General features: G+C 43.5%; 1 protein-coding gene across 1 annotated transcript in view; it reads left to right on the top strand.

Moving 5' to 3' along the window:
* PRDM6 (PR/SET domain 6) overlaps positions 1-21,817 on the top strand; it is a 98,215-nt gene extending 76,398 nt beyond the window's left edge. The window contains exons 5-7 of the mRNA XM_054714961.1: positions 5,933-6,275; positions 14,520-14,696; positions 21,660-21,817. Coding sequence (XP_054570936.1) covers positions 5,933-6,275; positions 14,520-14,696; positions 21,660-21,774 — 635 coding nt within the window. The 3' untranslated portion in view covers positions 21,775-21,817. The remainder of the gene's footprint in view (positions 1-5,932; positions 6,276-14,519; positions 14,697-21,659) is intronic.
* The last annotated feature ends 652 nt before the right edge of the window (positions 21,818-22,469 follow it).

Raw genomic sequence — 22,469 nt, 5'->3', positions numbered from 1 at the left:
ATGACAAGCACAGGGAATCCGCTGTCATGGGAGGTTTGGCCTCCCACACTCCACCCTTGGCACAGGGTGAGGCACTCATCGCCCCCCTTCCCGGGAGTGTAGGGCTGACAGCCTTCAGGGGAGTGTGACTCCAGGAATCACCGTTAGCCTGAGGGCCACTTCACCTTGGTCATGCCCTCTTCCCATAGCCCATGTCTCCTGACAGTCACTGAAGGGGGTATTCAGGATGGCTGGGCAGGTAACAGAAGGCAGTGATGGGAGGCAAATCGATACAACTGAAGGACCTTCCGGGCCCCAGACCTGTTCATCTCCTTTCTCAACAGAATCCTCTGCCTCACTCCCAGGAGGTGTTGATTCAGGAGCATTCCCCAGTAAACTGCACATGAAGCTCCAAATGTCCAATTCAGAGTCTGTTTCCCAGGGAACCGACTTAAGACAGGCACTCCCAGGCTTATATTTCCCGACCAGACTTCTCCACTGAGCCCAGACTCCTGTCCAACGGTCTACACATCTTCACTGGCATGCCTTACAGGAGTCTCTAACTAAACATGTAGATCTGAACCCAGTCTCACTCCCACCAACTGCCTCTTCCCCAGCTCAGTAACTCTCACTCATCCAGTTGCCCTTATCCACCCTTCTATCCAGTCTGTCATCATGTCCTGTTGGTTGTATATTCTTTATAAAAAAAAAAAAAGATATTTTTATTTATTTCAGAGAGGAAGGGAGAGGAAGAGAGAGGTAGAAACACCAATGATGAGAGAGAATCATTGATCAGCTACCTCCTGCACTGGGGATCGAGCCTGCAGTCTGGGCATGTGACCTCCTGGTTCATAGGTCCATGCTCAACCACTGAGCCATGCCGGCTGGGTGGCTGTATATTCTTAAACGCATTTCTTTTAATTTCTGCTGCCCCCGCCCTGGTCAGCGTCACCACCAGCTCTGGTCTGGACTGCTGCTGTCGCCTCCTGCATGTCACAATGTCCTTCTTTTAGTATTACAGCAGCCAAAGTGAAGTTTTTTGTTGATTTGCTTTTTTTTATTGTCTCAGCTTACTTGCTTTGTTAATCGGTAGTTTGGTTACATAGATCAAAATCCAGAAGGACCATGGGCTTATATAATTCTCCTTCCAAGAGGTCATCAATTGACTGATTCTTAGGTGTCTTTCCAAACATATTTTTTCCCCATATAAGCATCAAGCATATTCTCCCATTCTTTCTCTGGCTCTCACTCTGCCTCCTGCCCCTTTTTATACAAATAGTAACATACTATATACGTTGTTTTGCACCTCACTTTTTCATTTAACAATACAGAGTGATGATGCATTTAATATATTAATCTGATCACCTCACACCATCACCCTAGCTTTACATTCTTTTTTTTGGCTTGCCATTACTCTCATAAAAAATCTCGAGTTTTTTAGGATGCTAGCCTTTGGGCCACACATACTCTTCAGAAATGTTTTGCATGGCTCACAATGTTTTGCAAAATTAGAGTCAAGCATCACTAGACTCTAGGCTCTGCCCTATTCAGTTTGCTGCAGACCCCAGCATCCTCTATTGTATCAATTTGCCTCCCATCACTTCCTTGTTACCTGCCCGGCCCCCACAGGCACTGGTGATGGCGCTGCCTTCCTCTCCAGCCCCAGCTGCCGCCCCTCTCCCCTCTTCCTCTGGCCACATTAGCCTTCTTTTGGTTTCTTCCGTCCTCCTGAGGACCTTCTCACCTCAGCACGACACACAGACTCTGTGGCCGAGCTGCCGGTGTTTCATCTCCTCGCGTTGCTTTTTCCTCTCTTCACACCTGTCTGGTCTGTGTAACCTTCAGGACTCACCTTCAAGGTCAATGCCTTAGGGAAGCCACCCCTCACACCCACATGGATTCATCCCTTTCTTCTCTCTCATAGCGCCTATCAAACTTGTATCAGCTGTTATAGTGTTAATTCTAAAATTTATATATTTGTCACATTTTACTCCTTCTGAACCTGGAAGATGTCTTACAATGAACGGTGACTTACAATGAATGACTTACAACTTGCCATTAGTGGAATTTTAGATTTGATGAAACTGTAAATATTTATTTGTAACAACATCTGTTTACTAGCTCTCTCTCTCTCTCTCCCTCTCTCCCTCTCTCTCCCTCTCTCTCTCTCTCTCTCTCTCTCTCTCTCTCTCTCTCTGGAGTTGCAGGAGGCCAGGGGCCGTGGCTCTCTCGTTCCCCCATATCTGTAGTGTCAGGCATGGGATAGACGCTCAGTAACTACTTGTGGATTGAATGAATGGACAAGGGAGGAGAGCAGGACTTTGTTTTATAGATCCTAAATTTGCCTCTCAACGTTTTAATTTTCCAGGATTTGATGAGTTTATGTTCTATATTCTTACTGTATCCTTTAGGGCTCTAAGAGCTTGCCGTCTTCCCATTCATCTTGGTTTTGTTGACTGAAGAGATGTTACTGGTGGTATGTCTTCAAGTAGAAAGCACTTCATCCTCTTGATCCCTTCAGTCAGTCGTCTCTGGGCCTTTTGCAGTTGTCCGTACTGTCTTGTGTTGGGATGAGTGTTTTCTGAATTCATTCCCTATTTTTTTCCTGATAATTTCCTGCCTTTTGTTAATGCTTTTGATTGCTATAGCCAGGCAGGCTGGTATTTGGAAAGAGTAATCTCTGTGCCCTTTAGGTCCTGAAGAAACGATACTTTGTCAATCTCTAGGGTGCAAGCATTGCTACCTATATCTCAAAAAAAAATTACATTTGTTTGGGGTGTCCCAGAAAAGAAAAATAAGACAAGAATTTCATTATACCCATTTCTACTCTTACTGCCTAAATACTACTATTACTATCATTAACCCAGATCTCATAAATCTGAGATTATTATAAAAACTGGTTCAAGTTTTCCTTTATTACCATTTTGACATTGATCATTAAACTTAACAAAACTTCATTGGCCCACAAATTCTTTAGTTTAATATAAAGGTTGTGAGACCGTAACAGTTTTTGAAAATTAATTTATTAGGTTGCTTTTCAGGAGGGTAAGTGAGAAGTCAGGATTTATAACCTATACTTAGAGTGTTATTTGAATTATTTCCCCCCGAAGGCATCCTATCCCTCTTCCCAACAGTGAAGCTCTGGCCGACTTCCTGCTCGCATGCATGTTGATGACATGTTCATCCCACCGTCTTCCCACCGTGCCTTCCTTCCTGTTAGAGGGCATTTCCCAGCCCGCAGGAGCTCAGTGCTGTCTGAAAACTTGTGGGTTTCTCTGTGCTGTGTCTCTCCCAGATTAGTTATGAATGGGCTACACAAGATGAGTTCTACCCCCATCTCTGAAAATGCTGCTGCTTTTATTTTTTTTATTTAAAAAGTGCCCTTAGGAGAAAACATTGCTCCTTATTGTTCAATACCTTTTTTAAAAAACAGTCTGTGTGCAATCAAAGATTTTTTGAAAGTCTGAAATGTATGGATAAATTTTATATTGATCATACACTTTTGCCCCAGAAGTTGAAATTGTACTTAAATATTAAAGAACACATATGTACATAAACCTGTATGTGTGTATAGGTATATATGTATTTATGTGTATATATGATATATGTTCATGTGAGATGTACTGGCTATAAAATGTCCTTTTTATTTTTGAAGCACAGCTTGTGAGCAGAGACAGTGTAGGAGTGTGGTCAGCAAAAAATTACCTGGAAGTCAAAAAGCTAAAGCTTCCAGCTCTGCTGTGCCCATAACTGAATGTGTGACCGTGGTCAAGTTATTGGCCCTTCTTGGACTTGAGCTGTTTTTAATTGTAATAAGAGAGAGTAGAATTCGATCACTGGTTCTCAGCCCCAATTATACATTAGCAATGCAGGTGCCCAGAATCTACCAAGTGATTCTGATCTAATTTTTAAAAAATCTCCCCTGTGTGTCTTGGGTGCAGTCAGGGTCAAGAACTGCCACCTAGGAAAACTCTCTGCTCTCTCCAGGCCTTCGAGTCTCTTGCTTTCCTTTTCCTTCTCAGGACAGGATGGATCATGAGAGCAGAGCAATTCCTTTTGTTGGATTTGTCTAATTACATGGGATTACACAGAATGCTCTAAGTTAAAGAGTGCTTAGTGTCCCCACACGTGGTGGCTACCTGTCTGTCCACTCCAGCACGGAGCTCCTTGCAGGCATGCTCCTCTGCATGGTTGAGCGTGCTTGAGTCTTCATGCTCCGTAGCGACCTCAGCAGTGCTGTGGCTGGAAAGGATAAGAGCCTCCCCGCACCCCCCCCCCCCCCCCGCTGCCCCCTGTTCATGTGTCTCCTTCCACATGGCCTTGAAATATGGCCAACAGCCACGGTTTACTTCCCATTACCAATCTTTTTGCCAAACAACCTTTTCAAAATTGTTGATCTCTAATTTCCTTCTCTTGATCACCTTATAGTTTTTAATCTTTGTGACCCCTGAAACAACGAAAAAATGCATTTATTGACACAGTAGGTACTTAGAAAAAGAATAATAGTTTTTAAGCATATTGGGTTCTAATCACTTCTGAACCTGTGGGTTGACCAGTGAATACATGATATATATTTTTAACACAATAACAACTTATAAGAAGAAAAACAAATTTCAAGTATATTAGGTTTCCCTCCTCAAAAACGTTTCTTCTAGTTCTTTCCTCACCTCCACTGCCACTATCCCAGTTTAGGGCCAGGTTCCTTCATTCTATTCTCTTTTCCTTCTATAAATAATGAGAATTGGCTATTGTTGATGGTAGGCCCTGTGATGAGTATTTTCATTATCTCATTTAAACCTCACAAAAGGGGGTAAAGAGGAAGAAACCAGGGCTCATGGAGCTCAACATCTATTGAGTCCTAACCCTGGCATTTAGCAAAGGCTATCTGTGCATTATCTCACTCAACCTTTTGGGTGACCATTTTACATTTGACCAAGGACTAAATGTGGACTTCAGTGTTTCATACTTGCCCACAATCACAAGGCTAGTAAATAGTGGAGTTAAAATCTAGGCCACCTCAACCAGTAACGTAAACCATGTTGCTATTACTACCACTATCTTCATTTTGCAGATAAAGAAATTAAGGCACAGAGAGATTTATGAACTTTGCCTAAGATCACCAAGCTATAAAAGGTAGAGGCAGGATTTGAACCTAGGTCTTTGTAGCTCCAAAGCCTAAGTTGCAAGCGCCCATACTCTTGCCTCCATTCTGACTTTATCCTTGGCACCCTGTCTGTAAATCATGCCTCACTCAAGCCCTCCCTGAACACTGTTTTTTTTTCTCCTTGCTATTTCTGCTCAGAAACAGTTTGCATCTATTTTCTAGGCCTGAAGTCATTTGTTTATTTTTTTTTACTTTAAAGGTTGTTTGAGGTCTAGCCCTCCCCGCCCCTTGCCTTATTCCCACAGTGTCGAGAGCTCATGGCCCTGCTTGGTCAGTGTGTCTCTCACCATCTCACCAGCATGGTAGACTCTGTCTCCAGGTGTCTTTCATTTTGTATTATTCCCTTCATCTCTTCAGCCAGTTTTCCTTGAAGACCTGTCCTTTGCTGGCAGGGCCTGCTGGAAGGCCTGACTCTACCTTCCCTGCACGGCTCAAGGCCACCTTCTCTGGGCAGTCCCTGCTGTTCTCTTCCCCTCTCTTGCTGTGCCTCCCATCTGAGCTCCCTCCAAACTCGGGGTGCCGTGTGGAGCCTCATGAGGGAGTCCTTATGTGTAAAGTCGTAAGTGAACTCCGTGAGGACAAAGACCACATACGAACAATCCTGAGCGTATGATAGTTGCATGATAAACAAGCAGTGAATGAGTTATTAATTTTGCTATTATGTTCATTCTGAATCCAGAAAAGTGAAGTTTTAAAATGTTGATTTATAAGAATTTTTTAAGTGCACGTGATTTTGCTTATTTTGAGGGCTAATAAAACTGATCCTGTAAAACTCTGTTGTTCTCCCAGTAAATGTCCCCTCCACGGTCATGGAAGCCATGTGCCGACAAGATGCCCTGCAGCCCTTTGGCAAGAGCAGCAAACTCTCCCCCGCCACCCAGCAGCGCTCGGTGGTGTTCCCGCAGACGCCCTGCAGCAGGAACTTCTCTCTCCTGGATAAATCGGGGTCCATTGAATCTGGATTTAACCAAATCAACGTGAAAAACCAGCGCGTCCTGGCGAGCCCGACGTCCACAAGCCAGCTGCACTCGGAGTTCAGTGACTGGCATCTCTGGAAGTGCGGGCAGTGCTTCAAGACGTTCACGCAGAGGATCCTGTTACAGATGCACGTGTGCACGCAGAACCCCGACAGGTAACCCTGACTCTTCTGCTCGCGGGGTGTTTGCTTAGTAAAACCCCTTCTTGCTTTCCTGACAGGTGCCAATCACCTCCTCCAGCCACCCCTTGGGGAAACCCTGTGATCAGAGGTGTCTGCCATCAGGCAGGTCAGAGGCGTGTCAGGCCACCCCTTGCCTTGGTTGTGTAGAAGGGCCCCATAAACAGTGGTATCGAGAGGAGTCTGCGCTTGCTTTCCAAACAGTCCGAGTCTAAAGGGGAGCAAGATAGGAGGAACAGGTATGAATATCATGGGTGGAAAAATGAGGTCAGGATAATTAGAATCCCCTCCGTCTTCCAAAGATAATACACCCGGCCGCCCTGCTGCTGCCACAGTCGTTTCAGGGTTCACCTCCAGTGTGCCGTGGGTAGGAACTTAATTAAGTACTAAGAGGTAATGAATTGGAATTTTTTGCTTAGTACTATTTTTCTTCAGAGCATGCAAACCCATAAATCCTGCAAAGCTGTCAAAAGGAAATACCTCCTCTGCTAGTGATGTGGAGGAAAACAGATGCCACTTATTCAATAAACTAATATCCACACCGAAGAAAAATGTGGACTAGATACCTCAGAGTCAAAGTTGGTTTGAAAGTTTGTCAATAAAGAATTTTATGGCCATGAACTGAGGATGAAATTTAGCTGAACAAGTGAATTAAAATTTCAGGTACTCTGACGAGTGGCATAGTAGATATAATGGAACTATTATTTATGAATCAAAACTGGTTTATTCGACAGCCTTGATCGCTGGGAGTGCAAAAGACAAAAATCAAATTAATTCAAAAAGAAAAAAGTGTGTTTTATCTCTTCTTCACAGCCTGTGGAAATTTGATTAACCCTCACATATCTAAGAATAGCATCAAAAATCACTTTCAGTATAAAAGCAGGAAATAATTTTTGGAAGTAGGAAAAGAGACTAGGAAGCAGGACTCCTGAGTTATTTTCTTCATTGGGCCACTGGATTAACCGTAAGCCACATGGCCCTCCTTGCCTTACAATGTACACCAATCTCTTCCCTCCCAGCTCGGCAGGATATACATGTGCTAGGAAACCCAGCAGGGAGGGTGTGGGCATGGTACACAGCGGGTAGGTCTTTTCTAAAATACCATTTTAGGGTCCATAGACACACTTACATGTGTACATGTTTTTATTTGCACCATTCTGGAAACCACTTACTTAGCATTGATCGTTGCTGTAGCTAATTAATGCCGAAACATTTGCTTTAGGCCTGGTAAGGCAGCTGTGTCTTTACAATCTTTACCTTCAGTAGGAGAGCCTCAACCCTCACCTGGTGCAAATTAGTACTATTGGCTTTAGAGAGGGCACAAAAGTTTTGAAAATGTTTCATTCACTCAGAAAGGATTTTTAAAAAGTTTGCCTTCCTTGCAAGTATCCATATAGCCTCAAGATATATGCATTCAAAGTTTGCAAAGCATTTCAGTAGTTTAGGGGTATCTTGTTATTATAAACTTACTTTTTTTTTTTTAAATTCAGTGAGTCCGAATGGATAGATTTGTTATTTTCACAGATTCATTGTTATAATAACTGAACGTGCAAGGTGAAAATGAAATGATAGTTGAAAGTTTCTGGATGGCAAGCTTAGCTTTGAGTATAATATAATCCCATGCTGAATGTCACGTAAGGCAATGAAAGTATGTCACGGTGAATAGGAAGATACCAAAGCAGACTGTTTGGACTGGCCTCAGGCACACTTAGAAAACCGTGTGTGTATTAAGGTTTAAGTCATTATGGTGTCTGTCCTGGCAGATGATGGTGTCATAACTAGTAACACGTTTATGTAAACTGTCAGAGGAGTACCTGATAAATCAGGAAACTTATGTGGACAAAACACACTTCCTTGAAAGACTGTTGGGTCAGTGCTCATTCCAAGCTAATTTAGAGTTCTTGGCAAAAATCCAAGTGGCATGAGCCTCCTGTCCTGTGCTAGGTGCTGATGGGCGTCTCTGGCTCAGATGCCAAGCGTGGTGTGGCCAGGCCTTCCCTCCCCAGGTGAGGTGAGGTAATAGGTGCTCAGTATCCACATAGTTAGCCAGAGAGGGACCTGATTACTCACGCAGTGGGTTCTGCTTCTCACTTTCCTGTGCTTTATTGGTGACATGAGAGGTGGTCACCGTCACTCATAAGTAAGTTAAAATTAAGTATTCAAAATATTAGTCCCTTTATAGGCAAAATGATGATGATGATGATATGCTGGAATTACTCCATTACATCCGAGTTGGTTATTGAGGATAAAGGGAACATAGGAGATGCCCAGTCACTTCGACCCACTGGTCTCATTCTGGAGACATGGTTTGCCTTTAGCAATAGGACTGGAATAGTTTCTTTCAGGTCCAGAACCTAGGATGTTGTCTTTGTACCAGCAAATTTGGAAGTAAAAGATACTCTCCATAATTCTTAACCCCATGGGTGCTAAATAAGATAAATATACAAAACTGAAATGGAACATCAAATTTGTGTCTGATGGTTGCAAAATTTGGAGCCTTTTCTATTATCCACGTGGAGAATGACAAGTGCTGAATGTCCATGTTTTCTTGAGGGAGTGGCCATAAATCAAGTGGCTTTCCGTCTTCGGCGGTTTGTGCCAGTTCAGACACAGACAGTGAAAAAGCTTAGAACTCACCAGTCAGAACCCATTTCCCACTGATTTGAAAAACACAAACACTTTTATTTTGATAGGAAAATCTGGCTAGAACCACAGGCAAGAAAGGGAGATGCAGAAGACAAAGCCAGAAGGTAAACAGGTTAGAGTTTCAAACGGATCCAAATTTGAAACAGGCCCCTGAATCTTAGGTCCAAAAGATTTTTCACTCAACAGACTAAGTATTTAGTCCTGAAACCTAAGACATTTCAACCTTCATCAAAGAGACTTTGTGTGTCTATATTTGTGAGCTTTTTCATGTGAGGGGGCATAAAAAAATCTATGCCTTGATATAAAGAAAAGAGACCCAAGGAAACCTAGGGTTGCCAGCATCACCGGTTTTTATTTTTACTACCGTGTTATTTACATTGAACACAGAAAAACGATTCACATTCATGAGGGTCCTAAGAGCCACAGAATTGTTATTTGTTGATTTTGTTCTGTTAATATTAAACAAACAAGCCCCCAAATCCCTTCTTCCTTTCTCCCAGTCAACTGGCTTTTTCCCCCCCTCCTAAGTAAATTCAAAGGGAAGAAGCTGTTGGAATCTAGACCAACCAGGATTTCATTCAGGAACTTCATAAACATTTGGGGTTTTACATAAGCTTCTGACCTAGGCCAGGGCAGCTTGACTCACTTTTGCTCGAACCAGGAGTCAGCAATCCCTTTTCTCTTCTGTTTTTCTGCTGCAGAAACTCTCAACAGTCCCATTGGGGGGGCTCCAGAAAGGGGTAAGCAAAGCCTTCAATCACCGTGGATTATTTGCTGATAAATATGTTCTCCTTTTTTTTTCTTTCTGCAGAAAGTGTCTTTTTAATGCTTATCTTCATTTTGCATCCTTTTCCTTTTCTCTTTTTTTGGTTGTTTGTGTCACATGGGGAGAGTTTGCCTTTAACCTCCCGGATGCATCATCCGCTGCCCACACTTGTGCCTGTTTTGAGTATCATTGTTTGTATGTGGCTGCGTTGGTACCAGAAGGGAAGACGACTCTAGAGGTTGCTGTTGGTGGGAGGAGCCTGGAGCTAATCCATCACCATAATGGTTTCTTTGGAATGTGTCAGTGTTCTTGTGTTCCACTCCCCCCTCCCCCCAAGTGTGAAGGTTATCTTCTTTCTGGCATTCCATGTTTTCCAGGTCCTTTGGCTCTGCGCTTTTGCTGCTTCCCTGCAACCCTTTCCTCCTCATGTAGAGAGAGAGCTCAGGTCATTTCTCACTCCGCACAGCCAACAGCAGGCTCCCTTTGAAGTCTTTGGGGATTTGCACTTGGTCTGACTAACGGGGCAAGGAGAGGATGTGGCCCCAACTGAACAACTTTTGTCCTGGAGGCTTTCAGGCCATGAAAGAAAAATCAAAGAAGAATTAATAATATTTTAAACCAAACCACACTTAATGTTGTTACATGTTTCATTCTTTTCCTATGTGTACACCGAACCAATTACAGACTCAAAGTAAATGAATTGCACATTTTAGTGGAGGAGTCTTTGGCAGAGGGGCTGCCAGTTACGGAGAATGCCAGGGAACGTACAGAATTGTCCCGCTGCTTTCTTTCTGCTTAAGATCTGACCAGCCATCTTAGACACTAACGAAATGGACCCAGGCTTTGTCTGTCTTTTAGTTATTTCATTCTTGAGTATGGAACACCTTCTAGTTTTTCATGAAGCTTGCTATCTCTGTGGAAACTGGCCACAGGAGGCTGTTTGAATTAAAATTAAAGTAAGTAAAACAATCCTTTGGTTTCTCATTCGCCCTAACACATTTCAAGTGGCAAGTGGCCCCCATATTGGACAGTGTAGATGCGGAACATTTCCATCACTGGACAGCACTGCTGGTAACATTCCAGCCCTCAGCTCTCAAGTAGTCAGAGAGCCATAAGCTCATTGTGGTTGTGAGATGTTGTCCCTTTGCAAGGAATGCTCTTTGCGCTTGTTTTGAGAATAATGAAGTGCTGTCTGTGTATGATGGCTTGGGAAGAATCAAAGTGCATTAGAAAGGAGAGTCCCATTTAGTTGTTCAATGACACGAGGTTCTGGAAGGAGTGAAGATGAACGCAGCATTTGACGATGTCGGTTCTCCCTTGCTGCTTCTGGTACAACTCACCGAAGGGAGACAGAACTTAGGAGGTGAACTTGTGTCCGAAAGTTTAATATATTTAGTCTTACCTTTTGGCTAGATCTTTGAAAAGTTGATGGACTGTTAGTCATCAGAATAAGAAGCTGAGTAATGGCAATTGATCCTGTGTCCCCAACCACCCCCGCAGTAAATTGAGAGGTGAGGCATCAGGATATGCTCATGGGAACTTGCATGCAGGGTCTCCGCTCCTGTGGCCAGCTGTCCCCAAAGAAGTTGTGAGGTTTGAGATTCCACAGCAGTGATGTTTTCTAGGCCCTGCGTTTGGGCTTGAGGGTTTCATTCTGTCTTGAAAGTTTTCCTGCATCCTTAGATGAAAGCCGAGGAGGAAGTCAGTGTTAAAATTACTTTTTGGGTCATTTTCTTCGTTCATTTTTTTTTTTTTTTTTTTTAGGAAATATTGACAATCCGGGTAAAGAAGGGATCTTGTTGACTCACTATGTAACTTCTGTGCTTTCTTAGGGCTAATTTCTGTAGATTTCTAGGCTGAGAGAGACAATCTGTTTTTATACTGGCAAGTGGAGCAGACATTTTAGTTCTAAATTCTACATAAAGTCAACTTCTGTACAGGTGCACGTGACCTTACGGTCTAAAATCTTATTCCTTAAGGTACTTAAGAAGAAAGGCTGCCACTTGATTTTTTGAGATCAACTGCAATAAGGTTTGGTCCTACATTCTGGTACTAGGTTTTCTTGTTGCTCTGATTTGCAGCTGTTTACCAAGTAAGTTTAAGTGGCGCGCGCGCGCGCGCGCACACACACACACACACACACACACACACACACGGGAAGCTCTATGTATAGGGAACTGGCTAGTGCACATGATGGCAGGTGGAGATCATGTTGTTGATGCCGTCTCCTGTGAGCTGTGTCGTGGACAGATCGCAGGCGGCACACCTCTGAGAGCAGGAGCAGAGCATGACAGGATGCAGGAGAGCGTCTAGGTCAGTCCACCCCCCTTACCAGAGGTGAGAGGTGAAAAAATACAGTCAGGGAAGTTGAGTGACTTGTCCAAGTCCCACAGCTGATTGAGGCCAGAGGCTGAAGTAGCACTTACCTCTCCTATTTTTCCTGTTCTAGACCTTTTCACTCAGCTAAGCTAAATTCTGCAACGTTTTAAAAGCTGTGCCAGATACAGATGCAGTAAAGCACCAAACAGACTGTCAAATTACAGTGGGAAGGCTGGGGAGTGTTGGGGAGCAGGGGGAAAGAGGTCAACCAAAGGACTTGTATGCATGCATATAAGCACGGCCAATGGACACAAGACACTGGGGTGGGGGGGATGAGGGCATGCAATAGGGGGTGGGGGAGGCTGGGGGAAGGTCACTGGGTAAAAATAAAGGAGATATATGTACTACTATGTGTAATACTTTAAACAATAAAAAAATTAAAAAAATAAAATAAAAGCTGTGCCATACATAGGTCACTAGATGCCTAACAAACACCTCTCAGGCTGGTGCTGGGTGGGTAGAGGTGATGTGTTGGGATCCCATTTGCCTTTCATTGGTATTACCTTGATATAAGAATTCAACCCAAGCCTCTCTGTGGTCATTTTTGTAAATCTTTGTGACCGTTGACATAAAAAGAATGGATTGACTTCTGACGATAGAAAATGAATTACCCCAACTTCTGACAGCAGAGTTAGAAAAAGAAAAGAAAAGATTAATTGGTTTTGTTTAGTGGCTTATTGTTTATTGTGATAGCTATTAAAAATAGATAACCAGAGGCTAATAAATGTTAATGGTCCCTTTACTATTAGAAAAATCAATTGTCAGTGGATATAGCATATAATAATGCATTATTTTATTTATAATCTTCAATAACATTTAAAAAATTCACCCCTGAGAGAATGATTTCTTGAAAAACTCTTTAAAGTTAATGGTTATAACAAAGAAGAGATTTGGCAGGAGGACATTTTCATCTACATATAATTTTAATGGCTTTCAAAGCATTATTTTATAATTATAATAAAATGTGTGTGCAATTTGTCAAGATTGATAAACTCCTTATCAAGGACTCTTACATATTTCTTTGAAACCTGTTTGAGAGCAGTTAAATAGATTTCTAAGTGTAAGTAATTAAAATTGTATAGTATTGAGTTATTGATCAATCCTGGACTATTAATCAAGCTAAAAAATTCTACAATCAGTGCTCAGCATGCTGAAGCCTGGTAAAATAATGGTATTTGTGTTCAGTGAGGCAAGTAGCCACAATTAAGCACTTCGCTTGACAAATGAGAGGGTCCACTTTATTTTGCACTTAATTGAATTGTTGTACATGCTCGGTCACCATTGTCTCCTAGCCTTACATTTTGGTTTCTGGTCGTGGGAGCTTAAGTGTTTGTTAAAGGTAGAACAATTAAGTCCACTTGCACCGTTGGCTTTCTAAGTGTAGCCAGAAAGTCCAAGCCGCACACCAGGGCTCATGAGTGCTGTTAATATCCCTCATGACAGATTCTTAATCTTCCTAACAAAAATGTTGATAAACAAATTGGAGTCCTGTCGAGGAATGACATGAAATAGCTTCAGACAGCGACAACTGCCCAGGTTTTCTATCACTCGGCAGCTTTTGCTGAAGTAAGCAGAAGACCTTCCGTAGAGAAGATAGAATTTTAATGTATTTTATGAAAACCCAAAATGGATCTGATTCTCAGGAGCTGGAAAGAATGTTCTCGGGCAGTCTTGCTAATTATCAGGTATTTGCCACAACTTCCTTCCGTTTGCTTTTGCATCGCAGTCACCCTTCTGCAGGCACAGTGGCACCCCGTCATTTCTGAACTGTGATAACTTACCGCTTCTACCACGTGAACCAGGGGAAATGGGGTTCAGGAACAAGGCCCAAACGGAAAAATATTATGGGGGGAAACGAGTGCCTGCATGTTTACCTGGCGCTTAGAATAAAGGTCCAACTGCCCCAGAGTGACGTTGGCATCAAGAGCTTATCTCCTGTGAGGACAGTGTATCCTCGGTTTTCTGAACTGACAGAGATAAGAAGGGCGCTTTCCCTGTCCCAGAGGATTATTGTAAAGATTAAACTAAATAAGTGGCTTTAAACCCCCTTGAAAAGTTAAAAGTGCCATGGAATTATCAGAGACAATACATATTTTCTCTTGTAAGATGCTGGCTCATCAAGCCTGTACTCTCTACGCTCCCCCAAAACACATTAACATTGGCCTGGGGGAAGGGATAGAAACAAGCAAGTTGGGGTTCTTGAAATGGTAGTTAATACCAGAAGAAAAAAAAAATAACCGTTTGGGACTTAATGTCTCAGCAGTTGTGTGAATGTTGTCCCTGTGGCAACAAGCCATGGGAACCTAGTGGCCAAAGTTCTATGCAAAACAGAAAACGTCACCAGAAAGCGGTGGCCTTTGATTCACATTCCTGCTGTCCACTGACCCACATGGAAAGTCATGACCAGGCAGTCTGTCTGTTTGTTTCAGACCTTACCAGTGCGGCCACTGCTCCCAGTCCTTTTCCCAGCCTTCAGAACTGAGGAACCACGTGGTCACTCACTCCAGTGACCGGCCTTTCAAGTGCGGCTACTGTGGCCGTGCCTTCGCCGGAGCCACCACCCTCAACAACCACATCCGGACCCACACTGGAGAAAAGCCCTTCAAGTAAGTGGTGGCTAACCTTTCACCCCATCTTCTAGCCTTTTCCGGGAGTCGGCAGATAAGGCGGATTGGTGCTGCCCGGCTCAGCCAGCGGGTGGAGAAGGCTATTTGGAAGGTCAGTGTCCAGGCTGTAAAAGGACCTACTTGTTTAGTGGCTGTTGTTTGCAAAATGAGGTCAGGAAACCTATACATTGATCCTCACTCAAGCTGTTCAACCTTGGACATGAGACCAACTTTCTGGGACTGTTTTCTAATCAGTAAAATAAGGAAGTAGGTGTAAGTCATGTTAAGATTCTTTCTAGTTCCCGTGGATCTATGCTTCTAGAAGTGGAGCTGGGAGCTCAGTTTCAGAATGCCACCTTACGGCCATCAGCAAGCCCCATGACCATCAGCAAGATGGCCACAATTTAGGACATCTCTTGAGGACCTTGAACCCTGTAGGATTCTGGTGAACTATTTCCCTCCTCTTGGTTTGACTCTATTATGGCAGCCAACTTGCAATTTTTAGTGTGCCTTTTGGATCAGCATTACCACTTTGGTGAAAAAAGAAAAAGAAAAATCCAAACACAGGGCATGTCTGAGTTCTTGAAGATTCAGGGAGTGTAGAAAGAAGTGGGACTGAATTCCAAGGGCTTTGGCTGAGTGAGAGAGTTTGTTTCTTGATATAGAAAGCAGTGGACATCTGAATCGTGCAAGATGGCCCATCACTCACTCATTCATTCATTCATTCATTCATTCATGTCCATGTTCATTCATTCGGCAAATACTTACTGAGCACCTTCTTTTGTACTGGGCGCCCTTTGAGGCACAACAGATACAAAGGTGAATGAGACTCAGCCCTCCAGCCTTTGAAGACCTCATGGTTTATGGGGAAGCCCAATTGATAAACAAGTATTACCACATAGAGTGAAAGATGCAAACGTGAAATGCAACTAGATGTGTATGTACAGTGTCTCAGGGTAGTGCAGAGGTGGAGTAATCAATTTTGTTTGTGGGAGATGATATCAGTGTATTTTTTTCCTAAATTTTATTTTTCAATTACAGTTTCCACTCAGTGTTATTTTGCTTTAGTTTCAGATGTACAGCAGAGTGGTTAGGCAGTCATGTACTTTACAAAGTTTTTCCTATCTCCTCATATTTCAGGTGCTCACCTGGCACCATGCATAGTTATGACAATATTATTGACTCCATTCCCTATGCTGTACTTTACATCCCAGTGACTATTACAAAACTACCTATTTGTACTTCTTAATCCCTTCACCTTTTACACCCAGCCCCCTAAACCTCCTCCTTCTGGCAGTCATCAGTTTGTTCTGCGCATCTATGAGTCTGTTTCTGTTTTGTTTTATTTCTAAGATGTGTTTTGAAGGATAAGTAGGAGTTTTGCAGGCATTCAAAGGAAAGAGACGTTTCTGGTAGCCCAGCCAGCATGTGGATGGCTTGGGACTGTGGAGTAGTGTGGATGACTGGTCGGTCATCTCAAAGCCTTTTCTATTCTCTGTGTAATGGACTCTTTTCTGTTCAACCCTCTGACATCTCTCTTTACTTATTTACCATAGTGGCTTCCCCTGGTTAAGAAGGGAAATGAAAAGGGCATAGATGTATAGCCTATTTACCTTCTGTAGGACAAGACCAAGCACGAAAGGAAATGATTCAGGCCGTAGGACTAATCCCCCGGCTCAGTATCAGCCAAGGAGCCTTTCCAGGCTCTCATTACCCATGTGTTCCCCTCAGGACCTCCAGGTGTGGTGGTTGCCCTGGCGCTCAGTCTGTGTCCGGGCTCGGCTCAGGGTGGCAGAGTCCTGCTGGTCGGGATCCTGCCACCTCTGTTCTGCCAGCGAGGGAGGAGCTCCTAAAAGGCTGTCATCTTCACTCAACTCCCCATGAATCAGTCACCTTCACTCATTATCTTCCACTGTTTTCCATTGTGGTTTAATTTACGACATGGATAATAAAAATAGTTTTAATTTTCGTCTTTGTATGTGGGTGCTGCTTGATCACTGTGTAAAGATATCTGACTAAGGGGACTGAATGGGTTTTCAAATCGAGCCTGCACTAATGCCAGCCACGCGGTGACGTCTGGGTCTGAGCTAGCCCAAAGGTCTTTTAAGTCTCCTTAAGGACCAGATGGGTTAGCACAGCCCTAGAGTTCCCTGTTGCAGGTGTGTGTGTCCTGCAAGGTGGGCTCTGCATTGCCCTCAGGCCTGACCCTCAGGGGGTCACAGACTCTGGCTTCCCCACTGCTCTGGATGTGGAAGGTGACCGTGGCTCCGCTCCCTGAGAGCCTTAGAGCAAGAGAGCTTTTCAAAAGAGACGCAGGACTGACAGTCTTTCTGGCCCTCATAGTGCAGAGGGCAGCCAGACAGACACAGTGCCAGGATCAGATTGATTTTTATCTTGTTGCTGTGTAAATAGATTTTAGTAATTAATTGAAGGGGTTTCAGGGTCAAAATGGGAAATAGATTTCTATTAATGTTAAGGTGTTACTTATGTGTAACCTCGTTGACTCCACTCAATTTTTTTTCTTTAACATCCTGTTTTTGTCATGTTTCCGATAGAGTTGCCATTTTAACTTACTTTTAATTCATCAGGGTACTCTCTTGAAGGGCTTTAGCAATTTTATCTTCTTCCTTTCTAAACGTATGCTTTTGTGACCATAACCTACTTTCATCTGGGGGGTGGGGGGGGGGCGGCAAATAGCCAGAGTTGGGTGGATTAGATTCTATGTGTATGTTTAGTTCCTTCTGCTCCTGTTAGTACTCTTATTAAGATTAGCCACATGCTGTGGGCATTTTTTAACTTATCATAGATATTCCTATGGGAAGAACTGAGTGTACGCTTATTTTATAAGTGCAAGATTTTAACATCTTCTAGGAAGTGGAGAGCCAAGTCCTAAAGTATATACAAACGGATCGGTCAGGATTGAACTATCCCAAGGGAGTTTTGGGGATCTTCCAACACAGCTCATGGATTTCCGTCCCATGGACATTTGTAAATATTATGAAGATGTCCTTTTACAAGCTTATAAAACAAACATTCAAAAAAACTTTTCTTGCAGATTAGTCAATAAAATGGGTTTCACCACAACAGTTAATTTTACTACTTCAACTAATGGGTATTGGCTTAAACAATGTTGCAAAGAAGGAAAAGAATCTTGTAAAAGATACACAACCCTAAACTCTCCATGTTGGGCAGCTTCCAAATAGATGCCACAAATGGCTCAGTCTCCCACTTGTCCTACCCACCCAGGGCCCAGGAGGCCTTCACAGAATTCCCAGGGGTCAGGTCAGATGGAACCTGCCACGTCTTCCCAACCTCTAAAATCTTCTGCTGTGACTTGGTTTTTTAAGGCAGATCAAGATTATTGCCACCAGAGAAGGCTGGAGAAGATTTGGCCTAAGGGATCGGTCACATTCCAGGCTTTGCCTCACAGTCTGATGGGCTGAATTCCCACTGAAAGCCTCCATCCCCCAAGGTCTGTCGGGTAGCTAACCTGCTGTAGACTTAGAATTTTAAAGATACAGGAGCACATAGGAAAAAATGCATATCAAGGATGATATTAAAGGTCTTGGCTTTCAGTTTGTATTGTGAGACTGGAAGTCATAGAAAATGAGGAACAAAAGCAAGACATTTCATTTAACAGCAATTGCCAAGCACTTTATTGAAAAAAGGAAGGAAATAAAGAATGAAGTTGGCAGTCTAAAACGTATTCTTTGCAATGACAAATCCTTTCTCCTTCTCTGTTACTAAACGCAATCTTGCAGGATTTCAGGGAGGTTGCTGTGCCTGGAAGGATCCCCGCGAGCAGCTTCCCGCCTGGCTCTGTGCCTGGGAAGCCCAGGACGTGTCCTAGGAGAGGCTCTTCTCTTCATCTGTTAGACGCAGGGGCAATACTCATCACTACATTTTGCCTTAAGTAAAGACAGTTTGGCTCAGTATTTTAAAAAATCAAAGGATATTCCAAAGAGCAGCTAATACTTTAATAAGAACTAGGCAAAATCAAAGCAAATTGAAAACGCACATCAGTAAAAATGCATTGAGCACATCATATGTATGAAGCCCTGTGCAGTTCGGTTTGGCTCGTAAAGAATTTTTTGACAGGTTATAGAGGCACAGAAAGGAACAGAACTTGACATTATTTTGCATCTCTGTCAATTTCAGATGGTAATTGTTAAACTCCCTGTACCTATAATCCAGTCAACCATCACAGTAAGTAAAGAATGATCTCAAATCTAAAAGGAAATCAAGTCCAGTTAAGAGACCCATACTGGTAGGAAGTTGGGGACTTTCTCTTTGCTGAACTATTTGGACGCCTTTCCACTTCACTGTTCCTGCGATGTTCCTTCAAGGCCGTGACGTCATCACAAGGAAGAGGACCCTGTGTGCAAGAACATTTCTTTGCTCCCAGCTCATTGCCTGCATCTCTCTCTCCTCCTCACTCTGCTCCCCTGCATGAAGCCCAGGCTTAGAGGCACCCATGCACAGTCGTGCGTCTGGGATTGTAGTTCAGGGTTAAATGCCAACCCAGCCGACGTCCAGATCTGACCTGCTAGAACCTAGGTATTTGCATTGAATCTGTCCTTCTGATGAGTGTTATTAAGCTATGAAAATAACTTGTGAAGGAAATTTTTCTAAGATTAAAGATGATATACATAAAACTGAAGTCCTTCCATTATTTAAAAATATTTTTATATCTAGCTCTCTTCCTCAGTAATACAAATTGTATTCTTCTAATTCCCAAACCACATAGATATTTCGAGTAGCCTGGTTCTGAGTGTGTTTTTACTCACACTTGTGGGCAGATGGCACTAAAGATGAAGTTTCAGTAATGGTCTCATGGGATGGCTAGATCTGACTTCGTAAAATTCCTGACTATTACCACAAACTGTTCCGTGAGTAAAGATCTGTGAGGCATTTAGGCAAACATGTGAGAAATGCCTAATTCTCCTTTTAATGTCTTTGTCCAATCTGGATGTTTACATATTACATATCCACATACACTTTTGCCTTCTATGAAATATGAGACTTCCTCCTTTCGACTCCTTTATATTCTAATACACAAGGTTAGAAGTGCAAAAGTATGAGCCAGGTAAATTGTCATGCCTCATAATTGTTCCAACTGTTCTGCTCTCATCGAAATTGATTCTAGAGCTCTGAAATAATAATAAAAAAAAGGACTATAATAATTTGAAAGTTTGTCAAGCAGTGAAAGGTAGTATATTTTGACACACTAATCCAGGAACTAATCAGTTTTCTAATAAACAATCAGCAATTCACTAACATGTCATCAGCACTTCAGGAGCTCTGGAGAGGGGATGAGCTGCCCGTGGACGTTAATGAATACACCAAAAATCATTAGCTGGTCAATACTTCTGAGTTATTTTCATTGAGTTGAGAGGTCTGATACATTAAAGCTGACATTATACATTTGTCAAGATCACAGTGCAGTTTTTAACAGTGGAACAGGCTGCTAAAAATATTCCCTGAAAGAAACGCAACTTCTTCACCCTGCCACACACAGCTGGCATAGGGGCCTTGAAAAAGCCATGCCTGTTGGTCAAGCGCCAGCCTCCCACCACTCATAAATGTGCAAGAATCTCCAGGGCGAATGGCGTGTTCTATTTTTATAGGTGATTATTCCTATGGCATGGGGATCTTGCATACTTTACTAAAAAGGAAGGAGAAAGAGGGGACTGCTCACCAAATAACAAGACTCGGGCACAGGATAGGGCAATGCGGACTTTTTCTCATGATGATTTCTGCCACATTCCCAATTATGCAGGGACCCCAGGACCAAAGGTAGTGTTATTGAAAAGAGAGACTGTTGTCTGCAGCTCTCCTGAATATCTTTCCTTCAAAGGTTTGAAGAGAGGACATTAAGGGGATGGCTGAGGCGGCTACTATGCCCCAAAGAGTGCCTGGCCACTGCTCCAGGCTGCCCAGGCAAGCAGGGTAGTGACAGGAAGTCACTGACTGGGTCCAGCTTGCTGCCATTGTGTGTGTGTGTGTGTGTGTGTGTGTGTGTGTGTGTGTGTGTGTATACAATCATAGACAACCAGCCAGTAACACCAATCATCACAGAAAAACTAGAAGCCACCATTAGGGGTGTGTGTGTGTGTGTGTGTTAGATTGAATAGCCATCAAGTTAGTAATGTGTGTTGCCTGGGAGATAGGTCAGGCCCACGGTTCCTTAATTATAATCTTTTTTGTTAAGTTAAGGAGAGGAAATAGTCTTGAGGTGTGAAACCAGGTTTCTCATCAGACACACCACCCCTTCATTAAGGCCCGCAAGGATATTCTATGACTGTACTTTGGGGAGAGGTGAACTTCTTGACCCACACAATCATAGGTTCGTTTCAGGTTTTTTGAGGCCCTACCCAACCACAAACATTGTGCTAATCCTGAGTTTGGTTGGGCTGCGATACTAGAACAAACTTCTGCACAAAAGCAACTGCCCACACCACCCGCCTCACCACCGCAGACTCATGTATTCCTTCCTCTGGTTTCCAAACGCCAAGAGGCTCGCCCCTGGGCTGCTGTTTTGAGGGAAGTTGAATTCCCCGATTTTAAATGAGCAGCAGGTGAAATTTTATTTGTCATCAATTTCTCTTTCGGGTTACGGAGCAGAAAACTGGAGACAAGCTGCTGCTTTGATGGCTCACTCCTAAAAATCTCTTTTTGTTCTTTATCTATTTGAACTGACAGTGATCAGAGCTGCAGCAGGACAGGGCTCTCTGGAGAAATCACCTTCCCCCGTCTATTGACAGATCCCTCTGTTCTGCATCAGACGGGCTTTGTCCCATCACAGGCGTCCAGGCCTTGGAAGGAGCCACCAATTAAACCTCTTGAGCCGGGGAAATCTGAAGCCACTTTGGAGTGTCTGTTCTGATTAGGCAGGATGAGAGGACGCCCATCACCCTGCGGGCCCCGCTCCCTGGTCTCAATTTTCTCTCTTGCCTCCACCAGGTGCGAGAGGTGTGAGAGGAGCTTCACGCAGGCCACCCAGCTGAGCCGGCACCAGCGGATGCCCAATGAGTGCAAGCCAATCACCGAGAGCCCAGAATCAATCGAAGTGGATTAACTGATTGACTGGTTGGAATTAAACTGCAAGGAAAGTCATGATTAAATGTCACGGACACTTAAGCAAAACCAAAGATTTCCTCGGAGCAACTTTCAATCAGTCCCAGAAAACCAAAAGCAGTAATAAAATAAGTAAGATGTTAAGAGATATCGATCCCGGCGTGGAAGTCAGACCGGGAAAGAGATTATTTATTTATGACTAGGGATGAGACTCATTTCAGTGGACAACTAACCTGGGATGACCCACATGTCCAGTCCCACCATGTATTTGCTTTGTTTCTAAAAAGCTTTTCTAAACTGTTATTTAATACCAAAGGGAGGAATCGTATGGGTTCTTCTGCCCACAGTTGTGACTAAGAATGCACAGGGACTTGTTTCTCGTTGCACCTTTTTTTAGTAGCATGATCCAAGGGGACCCATTGTACAGCCCTTCTTCCTGCTGTTTCGGGTTGGCCTGGCCCGGCGCGGGCGGCCCGGCGGGGCCCGTGGAAGCGGAAGCGAGAGCGTCCGCCCGGTCAGTGCCACCTTCAGCCCCACAGGCATCCCATTCTGTGTTTTCCGCACTCACTCTTCCTGCACTTGTCACGTGGCTCCTTCCATCCAACGGCCTGGTCTTGATGCAGAAGAGCCTGGAAGTGGAAGAAAATGGTTTAAGCGTCAACATTCAAGGAAAAAAAAAATGGGGGACTTACTTTG

This window comes from Eptesicus fuscus, chromosome 4 (genome assembly GCF_027574615.1).
Source record: "Eptesicus fuscus isolate TK198812 chromosome 4, DD_ASM_mEF_20220401, whole genome shotgun sequence".
Lineage (NCBI taxonomy): Eukaryota > Metazoa > Chordata > Mammalia > Chiroptera > Vespertilionidae > Eptesicus > Eptesicus fuscus.
Note: the sequence above shows the minus strand (reverse complement) of the source record. Positions and strands in the feature narration are given on the sequence as shown.